The sequence below is a fragment of the Arachis ipaensis genome, chromosome B03 (genome assembly GCF_000816755.2).
Source record: "Arachis ipaensis cultivar K30076 chromosome B03, Araip1.1, whole genome shotgun sequence".
NCBI classification, from domain to species: domain Eukaryota; kingdom Viridiplantae; phylum Streptophyta; class Magnoliopsida; order Fabales; family Fabaceae; genus Arachis; species Arachis ipaensis.
The window spans coordinates 10,997,683-11,015,705 of NC_029787.2; the positions used below are offsets into that span (position 1 = coordinate 10,997,683).

The following is an 18,023-nucleotide window of genomic DNA, read 5'->3' on the forward strand; positions in this document are numbered from 1 at the left end:
TCGACGGAAAAATGGTATCAAACAAGCAATGACAGTTAATATGCGAATGTATCTTTTAATACCGTACATAAAATAGACTAATAATAGACCTTTGTGCATAAAAGCATAGTTATTAACATTAGACGGGATCCAGTTGAATTAGAGCTGCTAGTTCAACCAAAAACCCAATAAAATCGACCACATCACCTCTTGATTTAAATCAAACAAATAATTAATAGTAATTTTTAGGGTGACAAAATAGATTGAACCAATCAGACTGATCCGCTAAAAAAAATGTCAGATTAGAATTTAAAATCTACCAAATTAAAAAAATTCGCTAAATCCACACTGCCAAATTGATAGATTTTGGTGGGGCAGAGCGGGCCAATCCGCGGGGCCAAATATTTTTNNNNTGTTTACTAATTTTAATATTTTTAAAATTAGTATAATTTATTACTATTTAAATAGTATTTATTAAATTTTTATTTATTAATTTAAAATTATTTTTGAATTCGGGTGCTATGACCCTCATTTCTGTTTTGAACAAATCAGTTTTTGAATTGATGTCAGGTATTTAATACCCGTTTTTTCTACTTACAATGTACTCCGAATGTATGTACTCTGGAAATTCTACACGCGTCAATACTCAAGATGTGATAAATACCCGTTTTTCGGCTTACAATGTACTCCAAATGTTCTCTGGAGATTCTCCACGCGTCAATACTCAAGATGTGATAAACAGCAAAGAGATAAAACATGCTGTTATTGAAAATTGAACCTAAATCTTTAGAACTGAGACGCCCTTTGTTACCACTTATCACAGACTATTGTTACCCCTTATCACAGATTATATTCAAAACACTCGTGACACTTATTGGTTGAATCCAAAATGGCAAAATATAATACATTGACTGGAAAGATTATATTTTGAATTTAATAATTATGCATAAAACTAATATGATCCAAAATTAATATATTTTAGTACGAACAACTTATACAATTAAATAAATTATAGTTAATATTATAAAAATACAACAAATGAAAAAAAATATATTTAGATTCTTTTTGTTTATTATATAAAAAGTTGCATCACGGTTTATATAAAGATATAAACAAAATATAAATAACTGTAGGAGATAGCGATTGATAAACAAGAAGAATAAACTGTAAGCTGCGACAGAAAAATGGAGTTCGATGAGAAAAACCTAATTCTCTCTTAGGTGTAGCAGTTTACGAATGAAAATTGTTCTATAAAAACTGATTTGAGGTATATTTTGACGTAGAATAGCCAAATACAATATCTAATAAAGATAAAATTTAAAGAAATAAAAAGTATAAAGTTTATCGATAACATAAGTTTGGATATATGAAATCAAGTGGATGAATAAATTATTTTACAAGATCACTTTTATTATGTCACCGGTGTAAAGTACGATATGTTTGTGATAGAGTCGATAAAGATCTATAAGGTAGCGTTTGGTGGAGAGACAGAGACGGAAAGACTGAGACTAAGAGACAGAGACTAAGAGACAGGGATTGAAACAAATCTCAGTATTCTGTTTCGTGTAAAATGGGAGACAGGAATTAAAACAAGAATGAAATTCTAATTTAATTTGCACAAAGGGTAAAATTGGAATTAATTAATTGAAATGAACGTATTTTAGGTATAAAATGTTATTAAAGTTTCAGTCTCCATCTCTAAAAATTTCAGTCCCCTGTGTCCCTACTTTTTGGAGGTACTGAAATACTAAAATTTTAGAGACAGAGACAGAAATTTTAGTACCAGTCTCTGAACTAACAAACACGATACTGAGTCTCAGTCTCTCAGTCTCTGTCTCAGTACCTCAAAACAAACGCTACCTAAGTTCTCTTCATTGTCGGAGAAGTTTTCCAAAAATGAAAACCATAATTTATATTCAAAGTTGGAGGATGCTATTACCAGGGATCAGCTCTGAATGCTTAATCGACTGGATTGGGAAACCTCAAGTTTGATGCCTATGGTTGCACCAGCTATAGCGTTGGTTGTATTTCCAACCTTTGCAATTGATTTAAATCGCGACAATAGGATGCATGTGTTATAAGAGATAATCATTTCTTTGGCAAGCTAGCGATTGCGATGGCTAGTTCTCCTTACATGATTTCTGATGATACAGAGGACGGAGAATTAGATCGGGTTAAAAATGCAATGCGCTAATATTATTCGAACGAGGAGCCTCTCGAGATAGTTGGGCACAGTGATGAGGATAGAAGGAGCAATCCATGTACACAATATGTGTTGCATAGGATGTTGGGGGAGGCTGTGAGGAATGGCCGCATTGCTCCACTGCTGGTAGGGGGAGATCTTATTGAACTGTCACACCTACAATTTGCAGATGACACTATTTTATTCTGCCCGCCGGAGACTGAAACAATTGTAAACTATAAGAGACTGTTACGGTGCTTTGAGTTGATGTCTGGGCTGAGCATTAACTTTGATAAATCGAATCTGATATCGGTGAACTGTGAGCAAGGATGGATTGATCAGGCATGTGGACTGCTGGGATGCCAACAAGCTTCTCTACCGGTTAGATACTTGGGAGTTTCTCTAGGTGCGAATCCGCGCTTGGTGAAGACTTGGAAACCAATCATTGATAAGGTGGAACAGAAGCTGAGTTTGTGGAAAGCCAAGGTTTTGAATAAATCAGGTAAGCTGGTCCTTATCAAATCGGTGCTGAATAGTCTCCCCATCTACTACCTTAGTCTATACAAGATGCCGAAGGCGGTAGCGGACAAGCTGATTGCTTTACAACGGAACTTTATGTGGTGCAGGGAGAACGGAAACTATGGTATACCTATGGTAAAGTGGGAGATAGTTCAGGCTCCAAAAAAGGTTGGGGGATTGGGGGTTGGTGATGCAGTGCTGAGAAACACAACGCTTCTGTTTAAGTGGTGGTGGAGTTTTCAAAGGAGGATTGCCCGCTGTGGAAGAAGATTGTGTGTTCGTGTAATAAGTTGAACCCGGATGTCATGTTAGCAACTCAGCCTTTACCAGTAAAGGGTGGCCCTTGGAAGGACATATGTCAGCTGAATATAAAAGAACCGCGGATTCGTGATAAAGTGGTATGTGGACTGGCAATGGAAGTAGGCAATGGTATGCAGACTCGATTTTGGGAAGATAACTGGGTTCAAGGTGGTACTCTGAAAGGAAGTCATCCGAGACTCTACTCTATTTCCAGTCAGCAAGGACTTGTCATCGGGGAGTGTGGTTTTTGGGATGGGCTTGATTGGATTTGGAATTTTCAATGGAGGAGGGCACTGTTCCAATGGGAGCTGGAGCTTGTCAATCAACTGCATGAGAGGTTAAGGCCAGTGAGGTTGTCATCAGGTAGGGAGGACAATGTGGTGTGAAAGTTTGAAAATAAAGGTATTTTCTCTACTAGTTCTGTGATCCAGGCTATACAAGCGGAGACATTATCAGCTGAGATAACGAGTTATAGCTTCACGAGTTCCATTTGGAAAGGTTTCGTCCCTCCGAGAATTGAGCTCTTTGGGTGGTTTGTGCTAGTGGGTAGGGTTAACACCAAGGAGCGGCTGACTAAACTAGGAGTCAACATTCTGGGGGATAGTATGTGTGTACTGTGTACCAAGGAATTAGAATCTGTTGAGCATTTATTCCTTAGGTGTGAGGTAACATGGCAGGTGTGGTGCAAGTGGCTGAGGTTACTAGGAAGGGAGTGGGTGATTCCCGGAACTGTTAAAGAAATGTTTGAGAGTTGGCATGGAATGCATAATAGACAACAGGGGAAGAAGATGTGGATGTCAGTGTTCTTTGCAGTGATTTGGAACATCTGGTTGGAACGGAATGCACGAATCTTCAAGAATGCAAGAGCAAGCCTGGAGGTCATACACACAAGGACGTTGATGAGCTACACGGAATGGAGTGGTGGTGATCCTAGGGGAGGATGAGAGTACTGGGGATAGTAGGGGTTGGTTTATTTGTTGGTAACTGATTATGTGTCTTCTTCTTTCTTTTATTTGCTCCACTTTAATGTGTTGAGCTTCCTTTGTTTCAAAAAAAAAAACAATATGGTCCTTTAAGTTCCGACACATAGCAATATTTGCCACACTTTTTCGCCCTAAATTTGGATGCGATTGCGCAACAACTAGACTTTGAGTATGGTTTTGGGGCCACAGATTGAACGATACAAATCATCCAATGACTTTTCAGATTGGGCAATCATTCCAAAATAAAGAGAAAGTTGTGAGTTGTGCTTAGTATCAAGAGTTATAACATTCGTCGTGCAATGGAGTATTGGAGTCAGCCATCTTAAATATGATGAAAAGTGCAAAAAATTTGGAAAAAGGCTACAATTTGTTAACTCGGATCTCACTTCGGCAAAGAAAGGATACCTGGGAGGTTAGGAAATATAACGGACTTCACGCTTGTTTTTCCACGTCGATATCTAGCGACTAAACCATAGCTCTACTTGCCCATTTCAATCTAGCTTTGCCACAAATGGCAACCACCGAAGATGAATCCGATTTTCATTCTTGTGATGAAAGCTTACTATTAGCTCCTCAAACCATTTTCATGTTAGCTTTTCACCAGGCATGAATTATAGGAAGTCCATGAGGCACTCGTTGATTGCTTTGCCATCAATTGGCAATCCCAAGTGGTACACTGCGTCCTGTAAAGTAATTATATATGCACTCTCCGAATGACATATAGAAAGTGTACGTCTCAATATGCCACTTCTAAATGAATGCGCTAGTCAAAGGCTCATCCAGCCTAAATTAATGATTGTTCAGTCTTACCAGGTGATACAACCCAGCGGTCTCCAAGTATGGGATGATTTGATCATGAAGAGGTATGTTCTGTTGTCTCCTAATACTGTATATACACCTAGTTTTTTTTTTTTCAAAGGCAATAAAATTTCATTAATAGAAATAGAAGGAGTCATTGTCCATATTACAAGGACTGAAATAAGCAAAACGGGATCTCCCAAAAGAGCATCTGAATAGACCAAAATTTGAAATCAAAAAGGGAAAAGTGAAACATTGGTAAGAAGAACTAAGGGGGATAGTGACGGGGGAGGTCTCGCAGTTCTTAGACTAGCTTCATCGCCGAAGCTACTACTTCCGCTGGGCTGCGGCGTGTGCCCTCATAGAACCAGCTATTTCGTTCCTTCCAGATCAACCAAAGAGTTATAACAATCTGTTGCAGCAGCGATTCACCTCTTGTTCTACCGTGCGCTCGAACTACCGCCAACCACCATGAGCTGAATTCAATAACCTCCGAACTAGGTAAGCACCAGTTGAGTTGAGATTGTCCACATATTTCTTGTGTTTCTCTACATCTAATCAAGCAATGAAGCTGGGTTTCCTCTATTTCATGACAGTAAGAGCAGATTCCACTAGTGGACGGGAATCGATGATGGAGAAGAGAGGAGACTGGTAGACGGTCATGGCAAGCTTTCCAGAGGAAGATTTGGATTTTGTGGAGGACTGAGAGCTTCCACAGGGACATCCAAAGGTCCCTCAGACGCAGATTTGGAGGGAAAAGCTCCAAGGGTTCGTGGAAAAAGTTGTAGGCAATCTGGTATCCTACACCAACACTGTAAGTGTTTGATCTGTGCAACGCCCATTTAATTTTATCACTATCTCCTTCAATCGGAACTGATAAAATTCTGCTACTAATGTCTTCGGTAAAAACTTGCTGAATCATATTTGTGTTCCACTGTCTGTTTGAAGTAATCATATCTTTAACCCAGAAAATTGTTGGATCTGTAGCTTGATGACTTGATTGTGGAGGGACAAAGAAAGGATAGTGTTCCGTGGTTACCTGAAACGGGGAGGTCGATCTGGATGAGATCTTCTGGTTTGGCCAAGGCTGCTGTGCCCGACTTGTTGGAGCTTGAGATGCGGCTGGTCCTCGATCACCGGAGGGTGGAGGTACCTGCAAGAGACTCTGATACTTAAGTCAGTACGGGCTTTAGGCAGGTTTTTAGTAGAATTGGAGTATCATTTATACCTGGGTGCTCCAGTGTATTTATAGTAGTGTTGAGTGACCTTCCTTGAAATAACTTTGTTATCCTATCTTATCTTTTTTAGGGTGAGATCACCTATCTTTTGGCCAGCCGCCTTCTAGCAGGCGGTGACTCTTCTTTCTTAGACCTTCTTGAGCTTTTGTGGTGATTCATCTGAGCTCTTTGCGAAGAGGTCGGCAGTAGATCAAGCTTTAAAGAGATCGATTGTTTCGTCTTCGTCCAACCCGGACCCTATAACTCGGTCCAGGGTATGAACAGATAGGGAGGTGAAAGCCACGGGTCTTCAAAAATTCTGATTTCTAAGCCTGTGCCAACACTCCAAGAGAGCCCCTTCTCAACCACTTTGCGCCCTTTTAGCAAGCTGCGCCACCCCATGAAGGTGTGTTTCCAATCTCGGCTTTTAACGCATTGCAATATCGATACTACTTTCCTTTTTAAAATTCTAGATAGGAGTGAACTTGGTTGTGTTGTTATTCGCCAAAACTGCTTCCCCCAGTAAGGCTAAATTCTACGCCCTGAGGTTCTTGATCCCAAGTCCCCCTTCCTTTTTAGGTCTTGTCATAGTATTCCAGCTAATCCACACCATTTTCCTCTTTGTACCTCGCTGTCCCCACCAGTATTGAGAGAGCATGCTATGAATTTCTGAGACGAGTGTGTCTAGGAGCTTAAAACAGGACAGTGTATGTATAGGGACTGNTCCATCCTAGAATATGCTTCCTGATCTTTTTCTTAATGAGGCTAAAGGTAGTTTTTTTAGATTTATTAAAAATAGAAGGAATGCCCAAATATTTGTCTGTAGTCCCAATGTGGTTAATATTTAAAGCTGATGCCCATTTATTTCTGAGTAAATCCAGAGTATTATGGCTGAAGAAGACTGACGATTTGTTGATATTCACTTTTTGTCCACTAAAACCCTCATATGTATGTAAAAGTTCCAAAATATTCTCGCACGAGATCGTAGAAGCCTTGCAAAATAGGATCGAATCATCCGCAAACAGTAGGTGGTTGACTCTGGGGCATCTCCTTAACACTTGAATACCTTAAATTAGATTGTTTTGTTCTGCCTTGTGTAGCAAGAAGGAGAGACCTTCTGCATAGAATAAGAAAATATATGGGGATAGAGGATATCTTTGACGGAGACCTCTATTTGGTTTAAAGAAACCATAGGGTTGACCTTCCACAACGACATAATAAGAAACTGTTGTGACTAACTCCTGAATCCAAGCAATCAGAGTACCATCAAAGCCTAATTTAGTTAACATGAACCAGAGAAAATGCCATTCCACCCTATCATAAGCCTTGCTCATATCTAGTTTCACAGCCATTTCAGTCTCCAGCCCTTGCCTCTTATTTTTAAGATAATGCATATATTCATGTGCGATTAAGATATTGTTTGAGATCAAGCGGCCTTTAATAAAAGCACTCTGGTTAAAACTTACTAAAATTTTCATCAAACCTTGAAGTCTAAAAACCAAAATTTTAGAGATAATTTTATAAACAACCGTAGAGAGGCTAATAGGTCTTACCTGAGTCATGTTGCTAGCTTCTGGGACTTTAAGAATGAGACAAATATGGGTGTGATTTAAGTTTTTAAGAAGTCTTCCACTTGCATAGAAATTTCGAACTGCACGAAATAAGTCACTACTAACGATGTCCCAATAACACTGGAAAAACTTGGCTGTCATGCCATCTTCTCCCGGGACACTTTGGGGATGCACACTGAAAGTAGCTCTCTTAACTTCTTCTATAGTAACCGGTCTTCGCAACCTACGGTTCATGGAAACTGTAACCCTAGGCTCAAAGTCGGTGAAATAAGGATCTGAAACGGTTTGGTATGTGGAAGAGAAGATCTCTTTAAAATATTCCTCAGCTACTCCTGCAATTTCTGAAGTTGTAGTTGCTGTTTCACCATTTACACTTTTTAATTTCCAAATTCTGTTCCTTCTCATTCTGTTTCTGAATTTTTTATAGAAGAATTGAGTGTTGCGGTCCCTTTCTTAAAGCCATTTAACTCTGGATTTCGCCTTCCAATACATCTCTTTATCATGGTAAGCTATTTCTAATTTTCGCTCTAGTTCCAGCAGCTCCTTTCCACCATACATGCCCGCTGATTTCAGCTCTTTGATCCTTAGTTGCTCAATCTATTTTTTAAAGTTGTGCTTTTCTTTCCGTTGTCATTGAACGATACAGTGTCTACATCTTTTTAATTTTTGAGCCAAAATAAATATTGAAGAGTCTGAAATTTCTTCTTTTTAAGTATCATAAAATAAAAAGTTGACACTGGTCATATTTTAATCAAAATTCTAAAAATAATAAATTAAACAATTAACTATTTCCAATTTTTATAAATTAAAATTGGTAAATGCCGCTTATTTTTCGCTAAAAATTTCAAATACAATATATCTTCTAATCTCCTAATATAATATTAATAATCTTTCCATTCTGCTTAAAATGGTGTGAACGAAAACTAGTAGCCAACAAAACTAGCATATCTAACAACATTTAATGAACTTTGTGAATATCACTATAAATCTATTTTTAAACAATAATAGTACTATCTTTGATATTTCCAACGGCGGACAACACTGTTAAGTCGGTATACACAAATTTCTTCTTCTTTCATGATCTCATCCTTGCATGATCCTTGCGGCGCTCTCTAGAAAAATCTTCAAAATTAAATTTTGAAGACCATCCAAATGAAGATTCCGTAGCCAGCTATTGCGGTTTTATAAGCAGCCTCTTCATGACACGCGGCTATCCATAGCCATTTCTTTACACATTTTTCTCCTCATAAACTGTGATTGGTTATGGCAAATTCACCTCCCTAATTTTTGTATAAATCATGGTTGGTTAAAATGGTTTACTACCCATAGTTTTTTTTTTTCGGAACCCAAGATAGGTTAAAGAGTTTTATGGTATTTTTTACTATGATTGTCAACGGCTAGTAGCAGTTTATATAGAAATTAATAAACCACACCGACTAATAGTGATTTATATAGTTAATCCAGCATCTAAATGTAACCAATTCCTATTTATTGTATTCGGGTAATTTTCAACATCATTCTGTTTAATTATGTCATTTGCCCTTTTAATACTATGCATAAAACTAATTCTACTTTCTTTTTTGAAAAAGAAAATGTCCTTTTATTTGACTGACCTTGGTGTAAACAAGCATACGATAGAAGAATATTTCAGTTATTGGTAACATAAATAAAATTGGTAATTCTGACTGCAATGCAGCTGATTCGGAGTAATTTAAAGACTAATCCGTTCCGGTACTCAGCTCTATTTAAAGGTTTGCTGTTAATGGGTTGCTGCATGCACAAGACCGGATTCAAACCCCGACACTTACTTAAACGGACTAGTGAGCTAATCATTAAACCAACCAAATTTTGTTAAAATTAGTATATAACTTAACAAGTTAGGAACGCACAACTTTATTAAGGAAATCTACTCTCTACCAATTCTACCTAGCCAGAATATCATAGCGAGACTTGTGGACAATTTTATTTTTTCCTTCCCTGAAATTGAAAGGATTTTAAAATGAAAAAAAAAAGAAAAGAAAAAGAAAAAATGATACCTGAAGTATGAGCCCTTTTTTTAAAGCTCAACTTGAATAGTATTAGGGTGTGTTTTCTTTTGGAAAGTCATTTTTCTTGTTAACACTGTGTTTGGAACAAAAGAAAACTAAAGGAAAGAAAATGGAGAGAATGAAAATGAACGAAAACTTAGTTAATGTGAGCGTATTCATGTGGTGACTTATAAGCATTCAACACATATTAACATTAGTTCAACTTTCAAAATATTTGGGAAAAAAAGAAAATAGACTATCTTATTTCCAACACATCTCAAATATTTTTCTTCCTTTGACTAAAACATTTAGATTAACTAGTTTAAGTTACGATGCTACTATTTTTTGAAACTAAAAACGTTTGACCCTAGTCTCCTGTGGTTTAAACATTTTTTTTTTCTCTTAATGATCATTGTTACCTCATTTCAAAATTAAAGAAACAGTAGCACTGGCCATTAATCAAGCCGAACCCACTCCAAATCCATTAATGATGGATTAGTGGAAGTAAAAATGGTGGAAACCATCATAAACAAAGGCAGGCTTCCTTATGGGCCGTAAGCCCATTACCTCGTACACTCTAAACTTGGGCTAACTTAAAACCTCTCAATAAATCGGAGCCCAAAGTGCTAGTGTTTCTGACAAAAAAAGAGAGGCTTCCTTATTATAGTTTTCTGGTTTGCATTATCATAATTTGTACAAGTGATCATTTAGAATTAAGCGTTAAGAATTGACTGGGCTAAAATTAGAGAGGATTTTGTATTATTTGGTCAAATCAAGTACCAAAATTCAGCGACTTTGCAAGTGTAAATTTTTATATATACTCAGTTCTAGTGAAATAAACTCATCTTTAAACATTTCTTACAAAAATTTAAAAGGATAACTTGCTAATAAGGTTAATCATATTTCTTTTTCAAATTGTTAAAATAGGTTACATAAAACTTAACTACTACTTTAGTTGTTTTCTAAAAATAAGTTGTTTTCTAAAAAATACTGTACTTTGTACTTTAGTATTATCATTTGCCACCGAAACAATACAATTTTTCCCCAACACTTTCACAACCCTAAAATTTAAATAAGCATAATTATAGTGACATAAAAAAAAACACTTATCAAGTGATAAGTAATTATAAACATTCAAATAGCCTAAAGACATTCTTTGATCTTAATACAATGTAATATAATATATAATAATCCAAATTGAAGTAATCAGAAAAAGTGAAGTAAAATAAAAATAGAACCAATGATGGCAGCAACATGTGAAAGGACACTTTTTTATAAGGCTGCAATGATGCATAATAAGTTGCATAAAAATTTAATAAAGTAAATGGCAGGACACACACAAGGGTATTGTATGATCCATAAAATAGAAAGATTCAGAAACAAACATTTCAATTGAATGAGTTGATAATTGAAAGTGAAAGGAGTGTGATGAGGCCCATGGTAATGGTACTAATTGTTCTTGTTATGTCAGCACCATGTGACCGCAGTTTACTACTATCCCCCACATGTGACCTCACACTATAAGACAAACTAGTACTTATACAATAATACAAACAACAATATATTTGGATTGAATTGGATTCCCTTTCAACCTTCACCAGAAAAAAAGATAACTTTTTAATGTACTAACAACAAATTAGCCACAAGATTTTTTCCCACACCTTCATGCATATGCTCTAGAATAATCCAACTGTGTATCTCATCAAATTAAGGTAACAACTCATCGGCTGTTAATGTCTAACTTTAGATAGGTAAAAATTGTTAAATAATAATTTAATTAAATATATTAAATTATTTAATAGTTTTTATTTTTTAATTTTATATAAAATTAATAATAAAAAATTATTAAATAATAATTTATTCAAATCTATTAAATCATCTAAATAACTGCACTCAATCTCCTTTTTTACCGATCAACTTTATCAAAATTTTCAAAATCATAGTTGTCAGAACCGAATCGATAATCGAACTGATTAAACTATTGTGTCACTGAATCACTGATTCAACCAATTAACCCGGTCCCACATATATAAAACATATAAAATAGCCACAAATTTAAAAATTAAATTTAAAATACATATCTTCAATAACATTTTAATAAACATTAAGTCTCAAATTATAAAAATAAGTAGTCACTATCACAAAAAAAAATTAAGTTCAATATTAGACTATTAGATCTAAAAAAAATAAATTTAACATAAAACAAATTAAAAAAAAAAAACTATACAAAAAAACTTACTTGAGTCGACATGTTATAAATATAATAATTTATGTATCTTCTCGAATAAACTTAAACCTTTTGGAAAAAATAATATGGTGACATATATCATCAAGTTAACTTGGGGCTTGATATAGTATGTTTTAACTTCTTTAAGCAATTTGTGAGAAAAATATCATTTTTGCAAAATTACATGTTTGGCATAGGGGATGTATAAATAAATGTACATAAAAAATATTGGACATGATATAAGCTATACCATTATTGATATCCTGACTTGCCTCTGACCTATATTGATTGCATGTTCATATCAAAAAATAATAATAGTAATGGAATCAAATTTGGGTCAGTAGGCACAGGTACACCACTAGCACCCCTTAAAAAGAGGACATAATAATGACACAAGAGGACTGGAATTGTAACAGCATATTTTCTACTCAGATTTCAACTTAGTGTCTTTGAGTATAAATGTATAATCAGTGGTGTATCAAGATTTTGTTGTGATTCCCCTGCTAGGCAACTTTTAATCTACCGAAACATTTGCATAATTGGAACAGAATGAGATATGAAAGTATCAAAAGAGTTGTATATTTATTATACATTAAGGTAAAAATCTATAGTACTTTGTTGTGCCTCAGTTTAGTGCAAAAAGAAAAAAATAGAGAAAAAAGATAATTACTTTTATAAAGTGATATATGTCTGTCCTAGTAGTATCAAATATTGTATTTCTTGCTGTTAGGATCTAATCTTTTTAACCTAGGTGTATTTGCATATACATCTAGAGTATTCATCCTTCTGTATGCTTCTACAAATCTGCATGTAAACATACCAGCAAAGAAAAAAAATGAAATTTATTAGAGGGATTATTAATTCATTACTATACTACATTAAAAGCATGTTTTTTTATGATTCTTTCATTTGAAAAGAAATTTTTAAAAAAAATGAAGAGAAAGTTAGAATCTCTTACTTACCTCTAATAAAGTTATCACAATGCCACTTCTATATTTATTTATTACCTACAATTCAAAACCAAGATATGCAGAACTAAGATCCTAAAAAGAGGGTATGAGTTAACTTGCCATCATAAAACTATAACCAGAAGTACCTTAGATTTGGTGAATATTAATGAGAAGCCATGTCGCTTAAAGCGCTTTTTGGTTCTAACTTGATCTGAGATGATGAGCATGTGGAGAACACGGCACTCTCGTTGACCTCGGCCAATGAAGAGAAGTCTGCCGGATCATCCCTGGTTGCTTTTGTTGGCGAAGTAAAGAGGCTATCCGGAAGGGCATGCTCGATGCTGCACCATAGTTCACAACCATGATAAGTGCAATGACACAACAATGTCAACAAGAATAAGATCAGATGTCAAAATATATACCTATTTTGAACATCTATGATTTCATCCTGAGAGCCGTCCTTTCCGTTCCTGCTGCAGTTATCATGGATTCTAGCCAAATCAACTTCTTGCTGTTGCGGCGCAACAGCAGCAGCTGAAGCCATGGCCGTAGAAACAAGGTTGCCGGTGAATCCTGCAACATATAGTAAATTAAGAAATATTTAACCTGCTTCAATGGAAGTTAGCCAGTGTCAATTGACCAACCTGTCATATCTTCTCTAGTGCTATCAGAATAAAGCCTTGGACTGCTAATATGACCGTGAAGTTGAGATGATGGCAAAGTGGCGCCGAAAGAGAGACTTCGCTGGTGATGGCAAAGGTGATTGTTCTTAAAGTCCGGAAGGTGTAGATTCATCAGCCTTCTTTCCTGGAGTTCAATGGCTTGCTGAAAGTCAACCTGCTCCTCCAATTTTCTTCTCAGCAAGATCTCCTGCGGATTATACAACATTCGTGCTCCTGCAGAGAAACAGATCCAATACAATTCAAAATGGAAACCATCCATCGCACATTTACAGCTTTCAAAAACATTGTAACTTCCTTTAAGTATGCTACTTCTAAAGCCAAAGTAGATTAAAACAGTTGAAACAACAGATTGCATTACCAAGACGGAAATCATGAGGTGCTTTAAATTCAAGTTCAGAGGGGCTCAAACATGGCGAGAGTTCTACCCTCTCTATATGTGGTGGTTGATGTTGTCTCCTGCATGCACCAATCACAATAAGATAGATTGTGGCAGAAGGAAGATATGAACTTAACAAAAGACTGGAAGCTGACATACTTCTCAACAATTTTTCCCTTCTCCTTGTAGGGCTTGACAAGTACACGGGAATCGCAGATGAAATGGGGATTCCCTTTGGATAATATGAGTCTCACTGTCTCCGAATAGACAAATGTAACAAACCCAAACATTCGCTTTTGCTGGTAAGGAATCCTCACATCATGCACGGGTCCAAATTTGCTGCAAAAGGAATAAAATTCCTAACTTCAAACATGAATGTAGATACATACATATGTATCCATGCATGCATGCATTTACATCTATATGAATATTTGAAGACACAATAAATGCTTGCATGCAGATAGACTAAATAATATTACAAGTAATTATCACGTTAGAGAAACATTCGGTCAATTGAGATCACGGTTCCAAAGCCGCTAAGGAAAATAGTCACTAAACAGAATGTATACTAGAATGAGGTGGCATTGTCCTTAACCTTTTGATGAAAAAGTAGATCCCACCACTTCTTATTATACAACCATCACCATGATTTCGGGCAAAGATTATTGTTACATTTATTTTGGCTATGCAGCATTTTTGATAATGGCTCAAAAATTAGTTATCGCCTATCAAGTATTAACACATGTATTATTGTTCCAATGAAACAAGCGAGTTCTGTACCAATACAATAACAAAGTCAACATAGAAATAAAGTTAATTTTCCTTAAAAAAAAAAGTGGTCGCACAATTTATTATATAATTATATATCAATAACATGGTTTTTGACAAAGATTACAGTTATACTTTTCCTAGCTTATATAGCACTTCTCTTCCTGTAATGGTTCAAAGTTAATTCTCACCTGTTGACACATATATAATGCTTCCGGTAAAATGACATAGAGTCCACTACATTGCAAGGAATAGAGTCAACAAACAATTAATGAAACAACACATAATTGTTTTCAGCTGTTACCATTTTCATATTGCAATTACAATGAAATCAGCCCAAAAAGGGGAGGAGGGGGGGATGCATCCATCCATCATTCTCAACCAATTATGATAGCCATGACTAACGTAAACAAGGGCATTAAACTCATACCATACATAAAGTTTTCAGCTGAGTATCACATAATTCTTAGGTTTGGCAGTAATGACAAAACCACAACAATTGGGTTTAAGTAGCTGTCTGTAGATTGATGAACAGCAAACCAAGAAACCCGAAATCAGGGAGCAAGTATCAAGGATAGCAAAAGAGACAAACATAATCAAAGTTGTGTTAAAACCATTAAATAGTGGTGTGCTAACTGAGAACGGTAAACCTGGATAATCAATGCAGTATCCAAGAACATACTTAAATTGCACCAATCAGAAAATCTGATCATAACAATGCAATCTAATCAACACCAATGCAACAATGAATGCATCATGTGGCGAAACCATTCTTATTTGAATAATATCCTAAACAATCTTCCTAACTACAGTTCAACTAATGCAAATTATGAAATGGGAGCGCAGCCCTCTGGCGGCAGCATGTTTTACCTGAAGTATTCTGAAACATCTTCATCTTTAAATGTGCTTTCCGCCGGAAACGTTAAATAAATCTGCCTCGAAGGAGAATTAGGCCTTTCAGCCGATGCAATACCTAGAATGTCAATGCTCTCCTGTCTGTACCTGGCAAACCTGTTAAATTCTTCTGCCGTCATGACTGCTGCAGCAGCAGCTGCCCTGAAATATATCACAAGATCAAACAAAGTATCACTGTATAACAAGAAATTATAGACTTTTCAATTGAACAAGTTAATAATTACAACTACATATGTAGTCTTTCTTACTACACACTTAAGAAAAAAAAAAGTGGAAACAACGGTGGAAACTCACATGCAGATATATTCTTGTGAAGTTGTTGATAGTTAAAAACCATTAGACGACAATTTAGTCCAACATGTCAATCATCTAAGAGTTCTCAACAAATCAACTTCACACAAAATCAACTCAAGTTATAGTCTTTTCAATTGAACAAGTTAATAATTACAACTAAAGATGTCGCTTCTATTACTACACACTAAGAAAAATGTATTGAATTTTTTAACTTAATAGTTCTAGAAAAACCTTTGGGGATCATTCCTTCGCAGCATGGAAAAGTTAATGTATTTGTCCATTGGGGTTGGTGCAGCACCAGCAGACATGAGCTGAGAAGCAGCCATTAATCTTTGATGGTGTGCAGCCTTCAAACTCATAAGAGCCTCATGCTCTTCCATAGTTGGAGAATCAACAATGGCAGCTTTGTCCACAGCATCATGATGATGAACAAAGTTGCAGTTGGTTCCATTTTTGCAGAACCCTCTTGCAAAGTAAAGACATGGTTTGTACCCAATTCCCACTTCTTCATCAGGCACCCCAAAGAACGCGTCACTAGCAGAGTAACTCCTCCTATGGAAGAAGTGGCCATCGCCATTGTTGTTGACAGCACCATGACCCAAATCAAGCCTAATTGGATCCACAGCATCCTCATTATCCTTGTTATTATTCAGTGACTCGTTGAGAAAAGAAAGGTAATCACCCATTTCTTGCTCATCAACAAAAGAGTCACCACCACCATCACTCCTCACACGAGGTGAAAGTGAAAGTTTAGATTTTGACACAGACCCACCATAGATACCGTCTCGAGAGACTGAAAAACTTGAATTTGGGCTAATGGGGTTGTTTGGTAACCCAGAAAGTAGGTTGTTACCAGCACTGAAGCGTGAAAAGGGGTTGTTGCTGCTGCTGTTGTTGTTGTTTGGGGTGGTAGCAGGAGAAGTAGTGGGGTGTCTTGGTGGTAAATGGTTGTTGAGAATGGTGTTAGAAGGTGAAGAAGGTGAAGAAGAAGAGAGTCCCAAGTGGGTTTTGATTCTGAGAACAAGGTTATGAAGGACATAGTCAGGGGTTGAAGCCAAGCGAACAAGGTCAGGTTCTTGAAGGTTGAAGAGAATGTGGCCAATGATCTTTGATGCATTCTCGGGGTCAAGCTTGTTGATTCTGGCCACCACAACATTCGTGGCTTCAAAACTACCCATAATCGTATAATCGAAGATTAAAAAAGATATCTTTTTGTTTTGGGTTTGTACTTTTGTTGTTGAAGAGAGACTAAAAAAGAAAGAAGAGATGGTAGAAGAAGCGGTGGTGAGTGGTGAGTGTGGGAGTGTGTTGATGTTGGTGACCGAAGAACAAGAAACAAGAGTGTGTGTCGTTATGCGATGTTTTGTTGTTGCTGCCACTTGACACAGTACACAACACACTTTCTCTCTCTCTCCATCTATGCAACTATGTCATTTCACTGTGTTGCTCTCTTCTCTCTCCTATTTTAAGTGTTTTGAGTTCAGAATTGAGATCCAGCTTTGAAGTTAGAAGGATAAGCGTCAACACAACACACACCCCAATTCCCATAGATTCTTGATCCATGAGCCTATTTTTGGTGCTAGAGAGAGAACAACCAAAGCAATTAAAAAGGAAAAAAATATCATTGTTAGCATGGTAAGTGGTAACTAATTTTGAGTTTTGCTAATACGGCTTCAAACCAAATTTTAAGAATAATAATATCTTATTTTTTTAATTATGCTTGCAAAAAATTGCATCAAAATTCAATCTCTAATGTATATTTTGAGAAATACATATTTAATGTTAGTTTTTTTGCAAGATTATCTAACATTAAATATGTATTTCTCAAAAAATATATTAGAGATTGAATTTTGATACAATTTTTTACAAGCATGATGAAGAAAATAAGATATTAGTATCCTTAAAATTTGGTGATTTTTTGTTGTGTATATATTTTTTTGTTAACAACTAATAATACTTTTAAAAATTACAAAAAAATATATTCTCAAAAAAAATTATCAAATTTTAAGAATAATAATATCTCATTTTTTTAATTATTATTGTAAAAAATCACATCAAAATTCAATTTTTAAGGCATTTTTTGAAAAAATATATTTACTGTTGGGTATTGTTGTTATGTTTTTAAATTATTTAAAGGTATTTTTGTCGATAGTAAAATTCGAATGTATTTTTGTCAACGTTTAAATAATTCGGAGGCATTTTTTGTGGTTAACCCATTTAGGGTTAATGTATTA

The 18,023-nt window shown here is 35.8% G+C and overlaps 2 protein-coding genes across 3 annotated transcripts; one reads left to right on the top strand and one right to left on the bottom strand.

The window, feature by feature from the left end:
• On the top strand, window positions 2,264–2,974 carry LOC107632472. The gene has a single exon (XM_016336148.1). It carries the CDS (start codon window positions 2,264–2,266, stop codon window positions 2,972–2,974), a length of 711 nt encoding a protein of 236 aa, XP_016191634.1.
• Window positions 12,361–16,982, bottom strand: LOC107629559 (zinc finger CCCH domain-containing protein 46). Of its 2 annotated transcripts, XR_002358821.1 has the most exons (9): window positions 16,021–16,982; window positions 15,451–15,636; window positions 13,972–14,151; window positions 13,795–13,892; window positions 13,398–13,649; window positions 13,176–13,326; window positions 12,900–13,094; window positions 12,766–12,810; window positions 12,361–12,607 (listed from the first exon to the last, which is right to left on the bottom strand). XR_002358821.1 is itself a non-coding variant. In XM_021118126.1 (7 exons), exons 1-7 carry the CDS (start codon window positions 16,965–16,967, stop codon window positions 12,917–12,919), a joined length of 1,992 nt encoding a protein of 663 aa, XP_020973785.1. In that variant the 5' UTR covers window positions 16,968–16,982; the 3' UTR covers window positions 12,899–12,916. The 2 variants fall into 2 exon arrangements, 1 of the variants encoding a protein (XP_020973785.1); XM_021118126.1 differs by lacking the exons at window positions 12,361–12,607; window positions 12,766–12,810 and having other exon boundaries at window positions 12,899–13,094.

What these genes read in the sequence shown, in the direction of transcription:
- LOC107632472 (XM_016336148.1), top strand. Translation starts at nt 2,264, where the DNA reads ATGTTGGGGGAGGCTGTGAGGAATGGCCGCATTGCTCCACTGCTGGTA.
- LOC107629559 (XM_021118126.1), bottom strand. Translation starts at nt 16,967, where the DNA reads ATGGGTAGTTTTGAAGCCACGAATGTTGTGGTGGCCAGAATCAACAAG. An exon ending in CACTAGAGAAGATATGACAG is followed by an intron (nt 13,327 to 13,397) that starts GTTGGTCAATTG and finishes TATATGTTGCAG; the next exon opens with GATTCACCGGCAACCTTGTT. An exon ending in ATCATAGATGTTCAAAATAG is followed by an intron (nt 13,095 to 13,175) that starts GTATATATTTTG and finishes ACTATGGTGCAG; the next exon opens with CATCGAGCATGCCCTTCCGG.